At 29.7% G+C, this 18,873-nt stretch overlaps 1 protein-coding gene across 1 annotated transcript in view; it reads right to left on the bottom strand.

Moving 5' to 3' along the window:
- spz6 (Spaetzle domain-containing protein 6) overlaps nt 1-10,721 on the bottom strand; it is a 39,457-nt gene extending 28,736 nt beyond the window's left edge. Inside the window, exon 1 of the mRNA XM_040710065.2 lies at nt 10,444-10,721. Coding sequence (XP_040565999.1) covers nt 10,444-10,461 — 18 coding nt within the window. The 5' untranslated portion in view covers nt 10,462-10,721. The remainder of the gene's footprint in view (nt 1-10,443) is intronic.
- Between the last annotated feature and the right edge of the window lie 8,152 nt (nt 10,722-18,873).

Here is an 18,873-nt window from a genome sequence, read left to right as displayed (position 1 = left end):
AATATAATAAAATATATTTTCTGACCATGTTATCAGGCAAAATCATACTAAACATTTTGATTTTTGAAAAGCTGTTATTTTCTAGCATGAGGAAATAAATATGTTCAATATTGCAAAGAATATGTAACAAAAAATTCCAATAAACATTATTTAAAATGTTCCTTCAAATACATTCAAATATGTATATATTTACATTCTACATACATTGTATATACCTAGAATGGATTTTTGAAAAGATATGAATCTTAAGTCAAAAAATTGAGATTAATCATATGTAAGTTTTTTTTTTAAATTTTTGCTTTGAATTAAACTGTTTCCTCTTAGCATTAATATTAATTCATATTCAAACGGAATTGGGTTGCTCATCCATATGAAGGGGCATTAATCCCATTTCATAATGGGGGGGGGGTTAATCTACTAATGAGATTTTTGCTCACAACAGGTTTAAATACAAATACGTTATTAGAAGAGGAATTAGCGTAGCATCTGGCTTCAGACTTGTCCTTCTACAGTTTTAGTTTCAGGATTTAAAGTGTAGCTGAGAGCTGCGTTGCGTTAGTGTTGTGTAGGTCCTTATTTAGTACTGAAGTCCAGTCCCACTTTTCGGTCCTCAAAGAAGGTAAAAATCGATCCCCCTGTAACTGTGTTTTTACTTTTTTAAATTATTCCGTTAAATAATAGAATAATTTATATAATTAAGGAACAATAATATATGTTCGTATTATATTGTAATTTAATGAAAACCCTTTTTTTTTTAGCAAGATATGTGCAATAATCTTAATAGATATCTCATATTTGGCTTAATAAGCCATTCATATTTTTAGGAAAAATTACCATGACCAGTAGTTAAGGATCGGTCCTAAGACTGTACTGTACTTGACCAAATAAATAAGGCCCGGGATAACACTAGGTCGCGTACCCCACTCTAATACTTAAAGTTGACGTTTTTGTAAAGGAAAAAAAGAGCTGGAAGTGAGGGTAGGATCTGTATATATGGTACTACTGAATTAAGATCCTTGTTAATACCAGCTGTCTATTATATGATTTTGGGGGAGAAAATGAATTTCTCCTATAAGGAGGAGAACCCTTTTACATTTAAATTAGCAATAATGCATGGAAAATATTGTAACTATAATCAAATACAGGATCAAATTTTCGCCTACTTTAAACCTTGATAACTTGAAGACGACATTATCAAATAAAAAACCGGTTACCAAATAGGAAAGCTATTCTCGTCAGCTGATGATATGTAGTTCAGTTAGCATTATGCCGTCATCATATGAGGAGATAAAGAGCTATAAGTGGAACGAGGAGCTTTCGAGGTCCGCCGTAGTCATGGCATTGGTTAATAATGGAGGTGATGAAATCTCCAATTCAACGATTGCTTCAACCTTAGGAGTGAATTTACGGACTGTTCAGCGTATCCATAAGAAGCTAGAGGACACCTGGGATGTTGATGCCGCCATAAAGAGGGCACCCAAAGAGGAGGGCGCCGACAAGAAGGTCAGGGACACCGACTTTGTCGACAAGGTGAAGAAGATGGTTGAGGATGACCCTACCAGGTCCGGGGGTGGCCGGAGACAGGCCCTGGGTGTGGCAACAGGACTCAGCACCCTGCCATGTGTCCAAAATATCCATGCAGTGGTTAACCGAGAACTGTTATGACGTCGTAGCCAAAGACTTGTGGCCTCCTAACTCTCCCTACCTTAATCTTTTGGATTATTTTGTCTGGGGCTATGTCGAGAGACATACCAACAGACATCCTCATAGCACCAAGGCCAGCCTGATAGACTGCATCAAGGAGGTATTCGGCAACATGGACAATCAGATGGTCAGAAGAGCCTGCAGCCGGTTCAGAGGCTACTCTATACCTATCTGCTTGTCATAGTTTTGATTTTCAATAAAAAAGTTAAAAAATGTATATTTTGTGTTGTTTTTTGTAGAAAAATATTTTGGCGACAATTTGATCCCCGGTCCCTTTACATATATAGTTATTTTATTATACATTTTTAAAACAATTTACACCAAAGATGGGCGACAATGCTTATTTGAGAGAGAAAAGTTAAGACCACGACGCATAATGGAATAATTAACAAAAAAGGAGAACTAGCAAGCCCATAACTATTGTTTCTTTTTTAAATGTAGCTTTTTCATAACAAAAATGACAACTTTACTCATACCACATTTTGAGAATCACTCATCGAACACAATTTACAAAAAATTAAAAAAACTAATATGGAGTTGAATCTTGCCTTTATAAGTACGCATCGATTACTAATCAGTAATTAATTAAATTTTATCTGACAAAGTTTCTAATTTTTTTTATTATTATTAATGTTCCTTTAATTGGTTAGATGAAGTTGTACTGATTATTTTTACAGTTTCTGAAATAAAAAACTCAATTCAATGGAACATGTACTTATCTTTTGTACAGTATAAACTTATTTTCAATATCGACGGACGTCATAAATTGGACAACTATGAAAATAAGGAGGCCAAAAAAAAATTTAAAATAAAGAGTTTTACGGATTAAGAAGATGCTTTAGTTTTGGCTCGTTTTAAAAGCAAAATTGATTTATTTGAAGCGTGAATAATAATTGATCTTTTCTCATTTCAAAGACAAACACTCAACTGAAGGATCTACATAACATCTAGGCATACCTATCAATTTGATTGTCATAAATGCAAAAAGAGAAAAATTAATCCATGATTGATTTTTGTCTTCCATATGATGACTTTGAAGGACATTTAGTTAACCTTATAGACGAATGACATAAAAAGGTAAACAATTTTTACACTATTAAAGTATGAAATATATCAAAAGTTTATATGTTTCATGAGAAAAGTGTCATTGACTCTTTTTCTCTAACTGTTAATACAATTTGAGATATATTGAGACAATAAGCGAAATGGTAGAGTGATTAAATCCTTCTCAAATGAGCTAAACCTTCCATTCACCGATAACAAACAATATCTGTATTTTAAAAGATTACTCTAATCTTTTTCTATAGAAAGAAATATATTTTTATGGTCTTTTGTAAGTAAATCAGGGATTAAATCATGAGGGATCTTCAATTTGAAAAAAACAGAATTCCCAATATAGCTAGTGTTGTGTGTACTTGAAAGAATACAACTTCCTTCAACGTATACAGAATAAATACAATGACGAAATTTTACTTGAGTGACTGAAAGGAAAAAATAATGGCCTTGTTTCATCATCGTTCATAAATTCCATACAAAGTTTTTTCCGTGTATAGATACAATAAATTAAAATAAGTAACAATCATATTAATAATTCTAACTTAAATAACGAGTTTCGATGTAACTGATACTAAAAGTATAATACCTGGTCTTTAATTTCTTGGAATTGTTTTTTTCCATATGTTAATCATTTCTATATTAGTTGAGAAGGCATGTAATGGGATTTTTGATGAGTATCATTTTTTTTTATTTGACGGGTATCCAGTTTTATATTCTGGAGCAGTACCTGTACTATTTTTAAAGATATTAATAATTAATATAAACATAAAATTAATTATATCGAAGATAAAATAAACTTTTTAAAGAATAATATAGTTATTATACATAACTTCATCAACGATACTGTTTTTATGCTTCAATGAACAATAACCACTGATGAAAAAAAAGATCAATGACATTGGCTTTGAAATTGTTTAAGAAAGTTTGTCATATTCAATGCTATTCATTTTTCATATTTTCTCACGAAAACTTATCCATAAAAATTACCCTCAGAAAGTTTATAAACATAATATTAACATAATATTGTTGGCTTGATTCTAAGCAAATAGTATCAGCATATTTAAAAATTACTAACATAGAATTTTACGACTATAAAATTAATATTCAATTAGTCCAAGCAAAATTGTGGATTATGAAGAGTGAATGGATAATGGCGATTTTCATTAATAGAATAGGTATACGCTAAGCCTTAAATAGTATATATATCAATTATAATAGTAACTATTAAAGAAAAATTGAATAGCACTTAGGTGTAAAAACACACTCTTGTTTTTAGCATTCAAGTCTTGTAGTAAAATATGTCTCTATGTTTCAATTAGACTTGAGTTGTCAACGTTTTGATTCAATATTTTTCTATACTGAATCTATTTGAATCACACAACTTTACCAAAAATAGAACAATTACACACCGGAACAATTAGGGGGGGGGGAGGGGATTTTGTACACATGAATTTAAGACAATAATCGAATTTTTCTATAAGTGTTGAATCTAAAACTGATCTCAGTTTTTCTCTCAGTCATCTGAATTCTGAAATATCTGTCATTATAGTAATTCGAAAAAATTATGATTCAGAGTCATTTTTTACCCTTAAAACAATCCCCAAATTAAAAGTAGGACTTCTAAAACTTATATAAAAGGGTTTTTTATGATTAAAAAGTGTTTTTATTGATTCTGTATATTGTTCTGAACTTGATATATTTCTATCTTTAACCTGAAAAATACACCTTTCTTTAGACTTTTATAACTTATTCATAATACAAACGGATATTCAATGTATAATTTAAAAAAAAATCTGTTTAAAAAATATGCATCTCCAAGGATTTTTGTTCTATTCATATATTTTATCACTATGTATTATGAATAAATTATAAGGGTCTAAAGAAAAGTGTCGTTTCTATGTAGGTTTAAGTATCTTAAATGTATCTATATTTATGAACTACTACTAAAATCCAAATAATAATTAATGTCTCTATTATTAAATTCTTAACAATACTTACGAGTTTTCGACTCTCTAATTTATGACCCATTAATACATAAACAAGCTAGAATATTTTTTCACAAAAGTGAGAATAGAGAACATTTGAATACTTAATCTAATTATCTTATATTTTTATTTATAAATTATTTAAAGGAGCCGCAAATTGCACTATACTATTGTCAAAATGATTGATCTGTTATAAAAAAAAGTGATAAAATGAAATGTCATATCGGAAGTAAACAAAGTATCTTATATCAAATGAAGGTTTGAATTCGAAGGACATCATTGACAGAAATAAGTGAGTGAAATAATGGAGGTTGTATATTTAAGAAGTCAAACAGAAAAATTGGGAAATACTCATTTTAGTTTGTTTTTTTCAAGACTGTTTTCAACACTCTTCATTTGTTGATTAATGTATAAAAAAGTCTTTACAATATATCCCGTATTGCCTTGTACTAGAAAATAGTAATGAGAGGGAAGTGAATGTATCATACATAAAGGCTCCAAACCATACATATGTACATAATATAAATACAAATTCAAAATGGATCTTTTGATGAAGAATGAGCTTTCAAAAAAAAAAAAAAATGATGATCCAAGAAAAGGAAACAAACAACTGTAGTCCATTTTGTTGCTCCATTAAAAGAACTCTTGTTCGTTACATATCACGTAAATTGACCTTTTGTGAGAGCATAATACAATTGTTGTTTCAAAGAACCAACCAAACTTAGAAGCATATAGGAGTTATATTTAGAAGAAAGCATGATTTGGAGACATTCCACTACAATAGACCATCAATCACTTTCATATAACAATGGAAACCAGTGACGCAACATAGCCTTTTTCTGTTGACAACTTGCCTGGGGTTGCCTAAGGTGTTCTAAAACTTTTTTGTTTGATACCAAATGTCCTTTTGTTGTATTAACATGTTAAAATCAATATTCTCTAACTACAATAGTCAACTAAGCTAAAGTTTATTTTGTAAAATATCAGATGGCCCATGATTAATCGAGAGATATGTATTAGAAAAAGAAAATATACTAAGAATTTTTTAAAGTATGGAGTTGAAGCAAATAATGGCAAGCAACAATGTGTCATTTGCAACGAAATGCCAGGTAAATCGATGAAGCCGAGCAAAATGAAATTCATTTTGACACTAAACATCCTAACTTTGCGGGCAAGTATGTCTAGTATTTAAAAAAAAACGGTCGTTGTCTAAAAAAAAGAAACAGGCTTGATTTTGGTGGCAAATACCAACAGCAAAATATGACAGTCATTGCAGCATCATAATTTTACGCTCTCAAAATCGCCAAACCCAAGAAACCTCAAGCCACTCCCGAGGATTTGCTGCTACCTACAACTAAATACATTGTTTGAGTTATGCTTGAAGCTGAATATGTTTATAAATTGAATCCTATAACACCGTCAGTAGAAAAATAGACGACATGTCTGCTGATAATATGGAGCAAGTAATAGAGGAAATGAAATCAGCTCTATTTGAAATATTTAGTGTTCAACTTGATGAATCAACAGATATGGCAAGCTGTTATCAGTTAATGGTTTACGTGAGGTTTATTTATGAAGGCAGTTTCGAAGATGAGTTTTTATTTATTTTGCAAACCACTTAAAACGACGTCAACAGCAAGTTTAAAACTTTTTTGTTATCAAATCTAAATACAGGAGGATATTTCTTGCAGAAGAAAATTAAAATATAACAAATTGTTGTTTTGATCAAATTAATATGATTCTAATATTAAAAAATTGTCAATAAAAAACATTGTCCTATAATTTTTTATAAATTTAGAAGTCAAGTTAGCTCCAAATATTCAGGGAAGGTGGTTCCATCCAACTAATTTTATCTTTAGGGTAACTGCAACTTGGCAAATGTTATCAAGAGATAAGGGCACCAAAAAGGTTGAGAACCATCCCTCTAACATCAAAAAAGCTACAGCCATAAAATTTGCATCACAGATTATCGTGTAAATATAGGAAAACATTTGAGGTATTGTAATGTTCATCACAAAAGGGTTGCTTGCAACAAGTGTTGCAACTTTACTCGAATTTTTTATTATTATAGCTATTTATACTTCCCATCAAACATGTTTTTATAGCCAGAACAGGGTTTTGAAGAGGGATGGGAGGATGAATTTATGTTATCCATATCACTGACATTGATTTTTAACATAGACATTCGGAGCTCACAACCTATTTTAAGCCCTACACCTATTTAAGCCCTACAATAGATATACCAAAAAAGTAATTTTTAATCACCCGGTATATGTGTATAATGGAATGGGTTCAAATTCCAAAAAGAACAACTCATTTAACAGGGCGCCCTAGGATTATATTTGAGGAAACCAAAACTTCTTGGAAAAAATTCAAAATTATATTAGAAATATTAAACTTTTGGAAAAAAAATCCAAAATTTATAGTTATTGTCACAAGTTTACAAGTTTGCAAAAATTGCAAAATTGCAAGTGTATTTAATTTTTTGGAAAAAAAATTATAGTAAAATGGAAAACTTGCTTAATTTTGGGATTTTTGGGGCTTTAGTTCCACCATCCACTCCTGGCTAAATATGAATCAGTTTTATTTTTGATTAAATCTAAAACATAAAATTATTATTTTCTTTCATCCCCCCCTTCTCCTTTTTTCCCCCCTTTTGAAAATGAGACCAACGCCAGAGACGTCAGGTGAGGTCCTTTACGCTCCTTTTGGTACTTCTATGATCAATAATATAAATCTTATTATATCTTAATCAGCTATAATACATACATTGTAATTAATTAATTTAATATTATCAAAATTACAATTATTTATTGATCCAAAAATAGTAGACAGTGTAACTTTTTAACTGGTGCAATCGTTACTGGCATTGGGAATACTTGCAATAATTAATGAGTCGCATTCAAATTTAGTATAACCTTTAAATATATTGAAACAAATATGTATTGTGTACTAGTATGAGACTGCCCGTTCCACGTACGCATGGGGGATGATAATGAAAGTGTGATGTTTGTCCCGCATCCACTTTAGAAAGTGGATGTTGTCTTAAGTCATCAAAAAGAAATATTAGCAATTTAATATGTCAAATTAGTTATACAATATCAATATTTGAATTTATTGAATAGAATAAATTATCATAAGTGTTCATTTGAATAGAAGCACCCCAAGACGGATTAACTGGTTAATGCAACCTGAAAAATTATTAAACAGATTGAATTCTCATAAGTGTTTATCCAAGACGAATTAATTGGTTAATACAATCTCCCCTCCCTTCGAATTTGTAATAGTAGAGTGAAGAACAAAAACTGTTGCTAGGCAGAAAAAAACGGAAGAGGAGGCGGAAAATTCAAAAGTTTATTTTTGTATGTTTAAGAAGTTGTGTTAAGATTAACTGAGTTCAATTCAAGTCAGCTTGAAGTAATTGAACCTTAAACGAAAAGTGTTGCATCTGTCTTACGTCTCTCCCTCTCTGTTTCTATATATATGAAATTTTGACCCAATTTGACGAAAATATTTAAAGTTTTATTTTTTATTAAATGAAATACCTTTGTACAAAATATAAAACGGGTTATGAATTTCACCTCTCTACGCACATACTTAGGTATAAATACTATTTATATATATATATAGTTTTATTTCAAAGGTATAATAGTTCCTTAAGATATTTAAAGAAATTGACAAAAAATAAGTCTATTTTGTAAATACATTTTGTGTCCAACATATAATTTATACGTGTCATTACGCTTTATTGAGTTACATCAAGAGTCATATAAATGACCGACTAAACATATATCAGGGGTGTCAGCAAGATTATATATATATATTATTTTTTATGGGAGAAGCTTTGTTTATGGAATTTTATTGTAAAAAATTACAATAATCCCCAGTTATTCACAAAAAATTAAATTGTTCGGAAAATTGAATTTCAAGTATTTAATTTTTTTCTTTAAATTAAAATATTAATTTTTTTCGAAAAGATTTTCAAAAATCCATGGCTATTTGCAAAAATTAATATCTTTGTTCAAAAATTTCAAAAATCAGCAGCTTTAAAAAAAAAAAAAAAATTAAATTTTTTGGAAAAATTTTTTTAGAATTAAATTTATAATAATATTTTTTTTTAGAATAAATTTATAATTTTAAATTTTTTAGAATTAAATTTTTAATATTAAATTTTTTGGAAAAAAATTGAAGAATTAAATGAAATTTTTTGGAAAAAATATTTCAAATATTTAATTTTCTAGTAAAAGCAAAAGTTCCTCAATTAAAGGGGGGGGCATCCTATGTGGACCTTCCTGTATATTGATGATATCATTTGACTATGATCCATTAAAATAATGGATTCATAATGTATTTAGAAGTAATACATATAAATGTGGGCTCTTGAACTGTAAAATGTGCTACATCATATGTACTTCTCAATAAGTCGAAAATTACATAATTAGTAAATGACCATCCATGGAGCGACCATTCAATTAATTCATAATCCTTATTAGGTGGTATACTGTAAATGCTTCCTTTAAAGTTATTCCTCTCATTTTTGGGTTACAACTTGTACAAGTGTTAACTTGTACAAAACATATACATATGTAGATAGTGCTACAAAAAGGTATACATTATGTAGTCAGACTGCTCTGAGAAGAAAAAAGTAAAAATGCACTTAAAAAGATACAGAGATTTCTTTTTTCCCCCTCTCTTTATTTTTGATACACAATGATGAAAAGGCCCATTTATGACTTGAGTACACAGAATCTAACAGTAGTGTACGAACATTAAATATCTATAGACGATTCATAATGAAAAGAAATAGAAAATATTTAGTTTTGTAAAAATACATATACAGTTATCATTTCTTGTAGCTAGGTAAATTATGTTCTAATATAATGAGATAAATATTCGGTTGGTTGTTGGGTACATTAAAAGAGAGAAAATATACATAATACAAAGAGGCCCTGTTGCATCTATGTATATAGTCATAATTGACAAACTTTTAATACAATTAGGTATTCAATGTATGTACAAGTCGACAACTACAACTTTCAAAAGGTTTTTTGTTATTTTTATTTTTTTCATAAATAAATACATATTAATATTAAAGCTTTTTTGGCACTGATTTTCAAGGGTATTTTATTCATTAAGTAGAGTTTTTCCCTTCTCTCCTCTCCCTGTACTCGTATGTGTGTATGTACAAAATATATACCATACAAACCCTTTTCTACCAACCACCACTTGCTTAAGGTCATCAGCCAGTAGATGATGTCATAATAATATTCCAAATGATTTTAATATATGTATCATACATATTTTAAGAATGAAATGAATGATTTTGTCATATGAGGATATACGTTTATGTATGTATAAATAAACCAGTTGGTCTTCATAAAAAGGAGAGAGATTACATCATTTCCATCCTTGAGAATTGGAATGAAACGGTTTTACCTTTTATATAATATATGATACTTATGTACACATAGGTAGTAGTAATACACTATATTAAAATGTACCTTCTACAATTATTTTTAATGTTTCTCTCTTTAAAAAAAAACAAAAGTCAGCCACCCGGCTCACCTATATTCTCATAAATAGTGTCAAGGTCAAGTAGAGAAAATCAAGAAACTAGCAGCTAGATTGTGGTGCCTACAATTGTTTCTCTTCATTTGTCTATCTGTACAAATCTATTAGTTAAGAAAATGTTTCTTACCTCGTTACAAATCCGCATATTTGAAACCTATTTACGCACTTAATAAATGGTAATTCGACAGACTAAGCACTTTACAATTTTAATATTATTATGTTTATATAAAAATAAATTTAGATTCACAAGGATCACAGAGAAAAATATTATCAACACTTTTATGGGACGGGCTATGACTAAAACATTGTCAATGTAATTTCACAATAATGGAAACGGACTCTGTCCTAATTAGAGAAAGTCGAAAATTCAAATGATGGTTTCAAATGGTTGTACTACTACTACTACTACTCATCGTCGTCGTCGAAAAAGAGGGGGGATATTCCACTATTTGTTTTTATGATTATTATTGCTGGTGGACTGACGTGCGCTCAGCACTAGGATTTTCGCGTACCTGCTACGTATTTTTTTTAACCAACTGAGCTGTTATAATAAGAATTTATAAATAAAAATACTTTTGTTATTTTTAATATCCAAACTCCTGCTTCAGACCTGCTAAGGATTGGGAGAAAGTGAATAACAAAAATGAAGGGGAAAAACAAAAATGATGGTTGCCATATGTATGCATGTGTATTTATATGGTAGGTATATAATTATGAAGCTGACATACCTATGTAGATGCTGGAAGAGGAGTCGAATTGGTTTTATTCATGAATGTTCATCAGTGTTAGTGAGGCGTTACAAACAAAAATGTTGCAGTGAAGACCATTAGGAATGTAAAAAAAGGCAAAAAACAAATTACTGTTACAAGCCAAGGTTTTTTTTATGTCTTGGCTTTGACTTATTCAATCGTCATATCGATATTTTGAGTCATTCCTAGTGTAAGGATATAGCTATTTAAACTAGAATGACCATTTGGTGGAGTTCAAAACTCCACCTATGGTCCTTTTTTACAAAATTGTATATTTTGCAATATGCAACATCTTTATTAGACCTACATAATGTTCCAAAGTTGTGGTCGATTATGCATTTTTAATTGACGTTTTGTTTAACCCTGACCTCTCAAATATATAATCTTATTGCCAAGTTTGATCAAAATTGATCTATAACTTTTGCCCTACTCCTGATTACTAACAAACAAAAGCAAAAATTATGTTGCGGATAACTATGTATTTAAAACATATTTTGTATATCAACATTAAAACAAATAGAATGATTTTTCGACTACATTTGCATTCTTCAACAAATTATATTCGATTTCTTCAAAAAATCATAATATTCTGATTGATCCTTTGGATACAATGTAAATTATACAAAAAAGTTGCAGAAATTCTCTGTTATAGTTAAAGACATATAATATGATTGGTTCTACTTGACAGGAAAAATTTCATAAATCAAACAAATCTTGTAAACTATTTGAAACATTATTGGGTACATCATTTCATCCCAGAAATTTGAATATAATGTCCGTAGTTGAACAAAATATGATTGTGAAATATTTGGCTGTATATATTTATGAATTAAAAGATTAATAAGGATTAATTTATTCAAATACTGTATTTTTGTCGTCGCCACACATATGTAGGTATGTTAATCTCCTTGATTATTTTATGTAGATATATATAGAGGTAAAATGGGGATTTAAAAAAAAAAATTATGTTATCATAAATTATATTGTATTAAAAAGTAATATAAAATCATATAAAAAATCTTGAGTGTATTTTGTTTGATTATAACTGAAAAAACACAATATTACTTTTGAATTTGATTTATTAGAACCAAATTCCAAATTTTTAAATAAAACATTAATAATTTATATGTAAAATAAACTGCTTATGCTTCAAAGCAAATGAAAAATCTAGGACTATTATAGGGTTATTCATGAAGAGCACTTCAACTTTTTTTATTAATAAACCACAATGGGTGAAAGAGTTTGCCAAATTTATTTTTTCAGTACAAATTATGAACATATACATTTATGTATGAAAATCGATTTCTCTAGCGTGACCTCATTTTTTCACTACTTTTTCCAATAAATTGAACGATACTGCAGCAATTTTGCATTTGATATTTTTTCTGAGCTCTTTTAGCATCACTTGATTATTGGTGTAGATCAATGACTTCACGTAACCCCAAAGAAAATAAGCTAAAGGCTTTAAATCGCACAATCATCTGGTCCATTTCTCGAAATAATATACTCACCAAATTTGCTTTATAATAATAAATCTGTTGTAACGTCTGCCGTAGTATCGTCTTGTTGAAACCACATGTATACCTTACAATTGGGGTAAAATACAAAAAAAAAACAATTATCATCATCAACGAAAAAAATATGGCCAAATGCTTCCTCCAGTATGAAATCCACGCCAAACAGTAATTTTTTTTTGATGCAATGATGTATCGTAAAGCATTTTTGAATTGCTATCTGACCAATAACGCATATTTTGCTTATTAACAAAGCCATTGAGGCAAAAATGAGCTTCATCACATAAGATGATTTTGTAATGAAAATCAGGATCAACATTGAATAGTTATTTTGATAATAAATTTGGATAGTTTGCAATCGCTGATCAAGTGTATATTGCTCTATGTGTCAAACAAAGAAAATTAATTTGGCGTCGTTTTTTCCATAACGAAAAAAAATGAGGCGTTCATAATAAAAAACTCTTTATTTCCAAACCAAACCCTTAAAAATATTTAATGTCTTTTCATATGAACTGCATGTTTTAAGTATTGGATGTCTCTACATAAAGTATAAGGCCTTATTTGATTTTAACAGATATTTTTATCTGAATTAATAATTATTTGTGTTTCATTCATTATTTATTGTCTATCTTCTTATATTTATATAATATATGTTTATTAGTTAATCTAATTATTTAAAAAACATATTTTTTGTTAATGGAAATTTTATTTCTATTTTACAGATAAATACCATTACTTTCTTTCATTATTTATCAATGATAACTACTGAGCCAAGAATATTGGAAATGAGGGTACTGCTGAACTTAGCATAAATATATTATAAACGATTTTTTAATCTCTTCAATGAAGTTAAACGGAGGCTATATTTTTGCCTCTGTTTGATTGTTAGTTCTTTTTATTAGTCACAACGTTTAGGGAAAAAGTTAATGATCAATTTTGATGTTACTTAGTAAGAAGATTATATATGGTCACAATAAGAGGTCATTAAATTTTGAGATATTGAGTTCAAAGGTCAAGGTAACACAAAACGTAAAAAATGCATAATCGACCATAAATTTAGAAGAAATTGAGATATATAAATCAATTTGATTTTAGGTGGAGGTTTTGCGCTCTACCGAGTGCCCATTCCAGTGATATCTTAATTTATCAGTTATTTTTGATTAATTAATTACCAATTATTACCATTGGTTTGATGGGATCACTGATGTGAGCTCTCACATAACATATGTTAAATGTTATATTTTGTCTTTTATTAAACTCATAGATTCTTTAGTTGAATAAAAACCCAAATATAATTTTCCAAAATCAAAGAAATATATAACAATTTTCCTTTTTTTTTTTATGAAGAAAAAGCAAGATCAATACTTTTTAGAGTCTTGATTCTTCATAGCCTTGGTCTCGAATATAGTAATATTGAACAAAACACCACTGTGTAGTGTTGAAAGTTATTGTACAAATAGAATTAATAATATGTGAAGTAAAAAGTTCTGAGTGTTTTTTAGATTTATTTTGACAATAAAATTAACAAAGTTAGGATTATCGGATTTAGATCAAATATGGGCCGTTTTGTTGTATAACTTTTTTTCAATTTTGAAGGCAATTTCATAATTCTGCGATTGAAGAAGTCTTTGTCTCTATTGGTAAAAAACTAAGCCATCTCATTTTCACAAGCCTCTATTAAGATTACTTTTATAGCATCAAGAAAATTTTGCAAAATGCTTGAAAAGTTGATAATTGCTTGGTACCAGGCCTAGACTATACGGCAGAAGTGATTGAACCTCCCATCCAAGATCTCAGAGCTTTTAGCGCGTCGTTAAAAATGTGTGTGTCCTGGCATGATCTTGATGGAATACAACACCCTTTACATTGGCCACTTCTGGTCGATCACTTGCTTCAATCTGGTCAGTTGTTGTCAGTATAAGTGGAAATTTTTTCCCAATTTGAGCAGTTCATAGTGAATTATTCCTTAGCAATCTCCAACTCTCCTGATTGCAATCTGTTGGATTACTTCTTTCTATGGAAAGTTGGAGAGGGAGGTCTGCTAAAAGCACCACAACAGTGTGGACATCCTGAGGACAACCATGAATAAGGATTGGGTGAGAATCTTGGCTGTAGATGATGATGAAAAATGCCTGCGAGATCTTCAGGGCCAGGATCGAGGAAGGGATTGCCGCTGAGGGCAGTCACATTGAATAAAATAATAAATAAATGTCAAACAAATAATTATTGTTTTATTGCTTACATCTCTATCTAGTTTACAATTTTGGAAAGACACTTTTGAATTTTGTCTAGATATATATCAGCAATCCTGTAAATGCTTTATTATAATATGAGAAAAAATGATGTTCTAATGTTGAGACGTTTTTCAAGGATGGATTTTAAATTAGAACCGATACAACCCTAATTTATACTTAACTTTAGTTAAGACCTATTCATAGAAATGCATTTAGCTCATAGTAATCGGAATGTTATCATTTGAATTCTATTTAAGGAATCATACAAATCGATGCATCATTACTTTTCTGAGGCAATTTTAATGTATGGTTTGTATGTAAGTAACCTACAACAGGCAATTGATGGATGAGCTAATTCATTTTCAGTTCTAAGGATGTAAAAACTCCTTGCATTTGAGCTCTATTTAATTAAAGATAAATTTATTTTTAGTATGTTATGTAGTGAAAGTATATAGGTTTATTACTAAAAAGAAAAATTATATTTGAAAGATAAGTTATGCAAATCATGTAAGGATATGCAGAAGGAGTCGCCATTTTGAAAATATATCATCAACTACTTATACATTGCAACGGTAATATTTTTTGTATCTTTTATAATCATTAGTGTTGAGACTTGGTTGGAGACGGATTTTTCTCTGTTGTATCTTAAGTGATTTTTTCTAGACCGTCTAAAACTACAGCTTTTTTTGTCTTTATTAAGAAATAGTTATTTTTATTTTGTTTCCAGAGTGGGGACCCAAAACTTGCAGAAGCATGACTAAATGACAAATAAACGTAATTTTGATGGAATCAACAAGATACAACTTATGCCAAATTAGTGATATGTTTCAATACTATATTTAGATATATTTTTTATGGAATATGCCGTTCACGAGCAATAACAGCCTCGATATCCCTGCAAACAGTTTAGCAGCTCGTGGCAATGAAGGTCATGTTGGGAGCTAGGAGATAATCCAAATTTATATGAAACATACATTCTTCTCCAAGACACCCAAAACTGTCAAGTCTAGGAGGGGAAAAAATCGTATTTACCTACTACTGGAAGTTTGGACTACCCATTCTGTATACCAATTTGAACTAAACTAGTTTGAATTTAAACAAACAACCGAAACCCAACACTATTGATAATGAATATTTCAACACATCATTTCTTCATAATAAAAGCGTGGCTCCCACGTTCCTTCATAGTCCGTTTACACTCTTTATGTGTTTGAAGAAAGTTACATACATACATATACATAGATATAAATTAATGTAAAGTTTGGTTTTGAATATTAATTAGTTTGGTTGTGTTGCTTTCTTACTTTTTCTTCTTTCTAAATTTGCTTATATATTGCATTTTTTTAATAGCAAAAGCAAGAACAACAAAAATAAATTAATAGCACACACGAAGAACGCCTCATTCTATGTTTGTATGTATGCTACACACAAACATATAACAAAAATATTTTTTTGTTTTAATGGGTTTCACTTTAAATTATTGCTATTAAAATATAAAAAGACAAAAATATATAGAATGAAGTATGTCACATGATGTGCAAACGGCATTTTAATATTATGACGATGTTTAGGACACAATTATCCATTGATACTCCTCATTATCAAGGTTTTACCCAGTTTATGTGCATCTGGTCTATTGGTCCCAGTCTCAGTTCCTTCATTCAAACAGTTTTGGTCTTGGTTCTTTTTTATACAGGCTCAGTTTGGTATCATGCACTTAAAACAAGATCCGTTGCTAGAAAATTCGGACCCAGTGAATTATATTAGATACAGACAGGACGGCAGCTATCTTATACACAGAATGCATAATGCCCCAAGTTCCAACAAGGGCTCCTAAAACTAAGGTTGCTTAAGATAATGGTTTTCAATGTAAGGATGTAATGGGAGGTTAGGGAGGGGACGCAGGAAGATGGAGAATTGAGCATTGCTTTCGGCCTACACATACATACTACAAATTTTTTGGATAAAGCTAAAAATATGTATTAGTGTAGGGGGGCTTGACATAGGGAAGTTTGGTAAGCACTGGCTTAAGAAATATTATAATTATCATATTAAAGGGTCACGACAAACTTGGTGGCGGACCTGAATCTATAATTTATCCCACCCTTTCCTCTTTTATTAACACCGTCTAGTTTCACTTGCCCCATGTTTTTAGTCATTGCAAATTTGCTTTATTACTGTAGAAGATAAGTCCCCAATAAATCTTGGGTGTTACTCTCCGTTTTTCGTGAGCACACTCGCAAGTAGTTACTCAAAATTTAAAATGACCTATTAGATAGCCAATTCATTCCTAAAGGGAGACTATTCTTCATTTTGAATACATAGTAGATAAATTTTCAAAGTTTAACAACAGCGACTTAGTAAACACAAATAAGAAAAAGGAGAAAGTCAACAGTTGACAAAAAATCAAAAAGATTGTAGTAGTTGATGATTTTGAGGATACAACATTGTTTCAAATCAATTTTTTTTATAAATATTATATTTGGTTTTTCACATATTATCATTTTTTTAAATATAACTACAAAGACTATGTTTTTCTGAATGCGGTAATTTAAACATTTCAATTTCCTTAGCGTGACACTTCTATTAAAAAGTTTGCTGACTTCTTCACATTAAATCCTTAATCAATTCAAAAATGTTTGGCGAATTCATTATAAATGATTAATAGATAACACTCAGTTTCTTTGATTTTTTTGATCGTGTCTCCTTATTTTAAGTGAGTCTCCTTTCAATAATTTTTCCATATAATAATGATTTGTAAGATAAGATAGATAAATTCATTAAAGCTTTAATAAACATTTGATGAAAACCTACGTTGCCTGTATTCCATGAGTCTTTAAAGACTCCGATCATGAACTCTGGAGTATTTACCCATTCCTTATAGAACCTCAATAAACCTCATCTGTAAGACCCATTCCCAATATATTCATAAATCATGTATATTTTTTATACCTATGCATGTTATTGTTCAAGCTTGCAAGGCGTACATAATACAAACGAAATAGACTGTGTGATCTAAGTTTCTATCTAATGTTGGAAAGATGCTTAATCCATCAACAACAATGAATACTTTGTCCACCAAAAGACAAGGAAAAAATATAACATGTTTTTAAAATTTTGTGATATTTCTATTTGTAGACTTTCATTAAACTAAATCTTATATCTATAAGATTATTGTAACTCCATTAATTCCTGATTAAAACATACAGATAAAAATATCCTTTTATTATTCTTTTTTTTATGATTTATTATTCTTTCAGATTATCAAGGGTCACATTTAATGGTTTTGAAGTTATAAAGAGAAAGATTAATAATGTCAGTAAAAGTTCATTATAGAACCGAAGAGGCCTTCATCAAAATCTTGATATCAGAATGGTAGATTTTCTACACTGATTTTTCTTTTGATTCAAATAAGTAAAAAAGAGCATATTTAATATATGGAATATTCATCCACATACAAGGTTGGTAGCAAAATCATAGAAGGCCAGAATAGCTTACTTGAAAGTGCAAATTGCCTTAAAATAAAAGCAAGTAAACAGGGCCTTTCCAAGGTATAGGGAAATACTAAAATCTCTACTTGAATGTTATTAACGTAATAGGGGTTAATCACGTATTTGTATTATAAATCAAAGAAATTCACTCACACAAACCGCTTCAGAGCCCAACTTTGGCACATGCTTGAATAAATGAAATAGTATAGAAGAATTAAGAATACAAGGAAAATTTGATCACTTGCTCCTACTAAACCGTTATACTGTGCATAACAATATATGACATTTCTCCTAAATGAGTGAGCTTTAATTTTGATAAATTGTTAGCAAACTGTTAGCAAAAGATTGAAAAATTGAAATAATATCAGTTATTGCAAAAATAATGAAAAACTGACCACATTTCCCTATCAAAATATTTCTCTCCCAAAAATTACTTATTTCACCCCAAAAAAACAGCTTTTATTCAATCTCTCAAAGAAAAGTAAACAAAAATTATTCATTTTTAAAAAATAATAATCCCCATTATCTTATGCAATTGTAATGTAAATAAATTTTGTGGTTATTGCTTA

This window comes from Lepeophtheirus salmonis, chromosome 4 (assembly GCF_016086655.4).
Source record: "Lepeophtheirus salmonis chromosome 4, UVic_Lsal_1.4, whole genome shotgun sequence".
Taxonomy (NCBI): domain Eukaryota; kingdom Metazoa; phylum Arthropoda; class Copepoda; order Siphonostomatoida; family Caligidae; genus Lepeophtheirus; species Lepeophtheirus salmonis.
This window is presented reverse-complemented; position numbering and strand designations above follow the sequence as displayed.